This window comes from Frankliniella occidentalis, unplaced genomic scaffold (assembly GCF_000697945.3).
Source record: "Frankliniella occidentalis isolate FOCC.00 unplaced genomic scaffold, Focc_3.1 Scaffold3943, whole genome shotgun sequence".
In the NCBI taxonomy this organism is placed as follows: Eukaryota; Metazoa; Arthropoda; class Insecta; order Thysanoptera; family Thripidae; genus Frankliniella; species Frankliniella occidentalis.
In genome coordinates, this window is record NW_026270995.1 from 1 (window position 1) to 3853 (window position 3853).

The following is a 3853-nucleotide window of genomic DNA, read 5'->3' on the forward strand; positions in this document are numbered from 1 at the left end:
GGGGCGGGTGGGGCGGCCAGGAGGGCCCCTCCACAGGGCAACTGGCCGCCGCCGTGAGCCACAAATCTGCCGAATGTAGCGGGGCGCGCACCGCCGTTCTCTGATTGGCTCCGAATCGCCTGATGCTCGCTTTTATTTCCCATCCCCCCGGCCACAGCTCCCCCCCTCCCCTTCCCTTTCTGCCCAACGAACACCGCATGCCCGATGGCCTGCTGTTAGCTCTCTTCCCAACAATACAGAACGAACCACCTTCGATAATTTGCGTATTTTGCACTAAACAGAAGCCGAAAGCAAAACAGGTCTGCCTCCCCGAGAAAAAAGTAAAAATGCTAAATAGACTTCATCTTGTATAACGGTCGATGTTCACTTGTAATTTTCAAGCTTATTGAAAATAGTTTCTCCCTATAGAGCTTATTTGTTGGTTGAATGGTTTTTTGATCGAGTTTTATATATCGTACATTAATTGTGAACGTTTCAGTGTACTTATACTACAGCAGGAAGACAAAGGAATATATTGGGAGCCTGGACGGTAGGGGTCAACAACCTCTGCCTGCCATCATCATGTGCCGATCTGATCGGCCGGCCGGCCGGCCGGCCTCCGACTGGAAGTGGCAACGGGAAAAAAAGAGAGGATAAATTTGGAATGTGGGACAACAACGGAGATACTTGGCCGTGAGACGGAAGGGACTTAACGCTGTGGGTCACAGAGCACTACTGTACAGTGACTGCTGTAAAAACTTTCAATTATTGTGTTGCAGATTTGACCAAAAAAAACACGCTGTACCTTGTTGCTATGACACCTTTCACACACTTTCATTTTACTTTTAACTTTCCTCGACGCTTTGTCACAAACTCTAGGAAATCTGTTTTTATTCCTCCATAACCTTGGAATGCGTCATCCCGAGAGAAGAAGAAAAATAAAGACAAACAAAAAACGGTCCGGTGGACATTCGGGTGCCGTAAAAGGCCCGTCATTGCTCGTCTCTTGCTACGCTTTCTCGTCCGACAATTCGAACAGCTGATTACAACGATAAGTCGCTGCTGTTGAAGAACAGCAGCCCTTTCAGACTGTTCCTTCCGTACGTCTCTAGCCTCACTAACGCTTGTAAGTGTGTGAATAATGCCTAATAGTACTCTCAAGAGAGTAGAAATATGAAAATTTCATTGAAATTCGCACACTTGAATGTTGTTCACACACCTTCGAGTGTGGAGTGTGCGACGTTCACGCTTTTGCGCTACCAGTGAGGAAATGGAGGGTAAGTTCACCCTCAGAGACCCGCACGCGCGAGCGAGGGCTCCTGACAACAGACATGCGGGTGTAAGTACTCGGGTTATGATCGAGTCGTCGGATCGCGTGGGCGGTGCGACCTCCGGTGGTAGGTGCCGCGCAGGACCGTGGTGGATCTGGAGAGTTCGTCGCACGTGCGCGTGTGCGCGCCGGCATGCGCGCGGACGTGCGCCCCGGACAGGCCGCGGAGGGGGCTCGAGCTTTAGGACGAGGGGGTGCGTGCTGAGGCAGGGGGGCCCTCGGGTCCCCCCACCACTTTCTGCAGCACCCGCGCCGGGGACCTGGAGCCTGGCGCTGGAGCCTGGGCAGCGTAGCTGGAGTATATAAGCGTGAGCAGTGCCACGGTCTGCTGTTAAAAGCACTCCGGCCAGAGCAGCCCAAGCAGCATTTCGGGAACCAAAAGCGAACACACACACAACACCAGGTGAGTGTCCGTGGTGGAGCCCTTCGACGCCAACAGGGACGCCCCATCGCGATCGGAATCGACTGGACCCTCGAAGACGTTTCCGTGATCTCGCAATTCAAGTGGAACGAGGAGATCTATTTTCTCAAGCAAACCCTTAATTTTCTCGTCGCGAATATTTCAATTCTCAATCCCTTTGCTTTCATCGTGTCTAACAATTAATTGCGTGAAACCAGTGCCAACGTTTTCATTGATTTTTGTGATATTTTGTAAAGTGTCGCTAAAATTTTGCATGTTCCGCACTGAGAAAGAAGTGTCAAGCCAATACCATAGCTGTTTTACTGAAAGAATTTCGACACTGGGGCCTCATTTCAGACGTCGTAGTTCACGCGATGTAGTTCACATCTGAGGGTGCCCTGCGGAAGCGAGGATATGGCAGTGTTTGCTAAATTCTGTTCCGCATCAGCTATGCTAAAAGCTGAATCAGCGGACGCTTTTTCTTGTGAGCTTTGGACATGTCAAATTGTACATGTTCAATTATCGGGACTAGATGAGGCGGCCAGTACGTCTCCCCCGCCCCCTGCATCGGCTCGTTTGGACCGCCCCGTTCAGTCATAAACACCCGTTCACCGTTAAGCGACTTATGGCACGACCCGTTCCTTGCCCTTGAACTTGAACCCGGCCGGGGCCCAGCCCAGCCAGGCCCGGGCCGGCCGTGTGTGCCTGCGCGCTATACGGCTGGAGGGGGCAGCTGCAGCCTCCCTGGTCCAGGGCTCCAGGTCCAGGCTCAGTACCCGGCCGGCCCCTCGAGTCGCAGCATCAGTCTCATCTCTCTCCTCTCCCCCGCAGCCATGAGGACAGCGCTGCTCGTGTTGGCGCTCTGCGGAGTAGCCCTTGCTCAGGTGCCCATGTTCGGCTGGTGCCCCGAATACGTCCCCATGGCGGACTTCAACATGGAAAGGGTGAGTGTCGTCGAGTCCAATTGTCTTCCTGCCGCCCCTTGACGTTTTGCACTGTGGCCTGTGGCTCATCCCCGCCTATCCGTGTGTAGTACCTCGGCACCTGGTACGAGGCGGAGAGGTACTTCACCGTCCTGGAGGCCGGCAGCCGCTGCGTTAGAACCAACTACACCAAGGCCGTCGACGGCAGAGTCGTCGTCAACAACGAGATCACCAACCGACTGTGAGTAGCTCAAATAAAGTGATGCAGTCGCAAAGTCACAGAGTCGGCCCCGTCGCGAACAGGCGGCCAGGTTTCAGGCTTCCACGCCACTAACGACGCCGTTTGGTTTGCAGGACGGGCATCAAGCGCGTCGTCGAGGGTGAGATCCGAAATGTGGTGAAGGGCGCCGAGTCCAAGCTCAACGTCAAGTACTCCACCCTGCCCGTGCCCTTCGAGACCACCTACTCCGTCCTGGACACCGACTACGACTCGTACTCCGTCGTCTGGTCCTGCTCCTCCATCGGCCCCCTGCGCGCCCGTAAGTGCACCGGAAGCGACCTCACGACTTATCGCAGTGGTTGAGGCAAGCTGCGCATTCTAACAACGCCCTCCGTCCCTTTCTTCCGCAGAGAACGCCTGGGTGATGACCCGTGAGCGTCTTGCTCCCGGCACCGTGCTGCAGATGGCCTACGGCGTGCTTGACAAGTACAAGGTCTCCCGCACTTTCTTCGTGAAGACCGACCAGGCTGACTGCGCCATCGCCGAGGCCGCTGCCGACGCCGCCGCCAAGAAGGCCGCCACTGAGGGCACCGTCTTCGCCGAGAAGTCTGCTTCCCCCATCGCCGAGCCCGCCCCCGTGCCAGTCGCTGCCCCCGTGGCCGTCCCCGCCATCCCCGCCATCCCCGTGGCCGCCGCCCCCGTGGTCGCCACCCCCGTGGTCGCCGCTGCCCCCGTCGCCGCCCCCCTCGCCAACGACCCCTTCGTCCCCGTCGTGAACGTCGCCCAGGCTATCGTCCCCGCTGAGAAGAGCGCTGACCCCCTCCCCGTGGCCGCCCCCCTGGCCGCCGCCGCCCCTGTGGCCCAGCCTGTGGTGCCCGCCGTCCCCATCCCCATCGCCCACGCTGAACAGATGGCCGCCATCGCCGCGGCTGCTGCCCCCGCCGCCCCCGCGGCCTCCCCCATCCTCGTCGCCCTCCCCGTGGTGGCCGCCGACCCTATCC

The 3853-nt window shown here is 57.4% G+C and overlaps 1 protein-coding gene across 1 annotated transcript; it reads left to right on the top strand.

Moving 5' to 3' along the window:
* Nucleotides 1–1590: 1590 nt before the first annotated feature.
* LOC113209074 (apolipoprotein D-like) lies at nucleotides 1591–3849 on the top strand (the record flags this gene model as incomplete). The annotated part of the gene is made up of 5 exons (XM_026426416.2): nucleotides 1591–1712; nucleotides 2541–2653; nucleotides 2743–2873; nucleotides 2987–3171; nucleotides 3263–3849. Coding segments are annotated over exons 2-5 (1014 nt in total), but the record flags the coding sequence as incomplete, so codon positions are not given.
* Nucleotides 3850–3853: the final 4 nt, after the last annotated feature.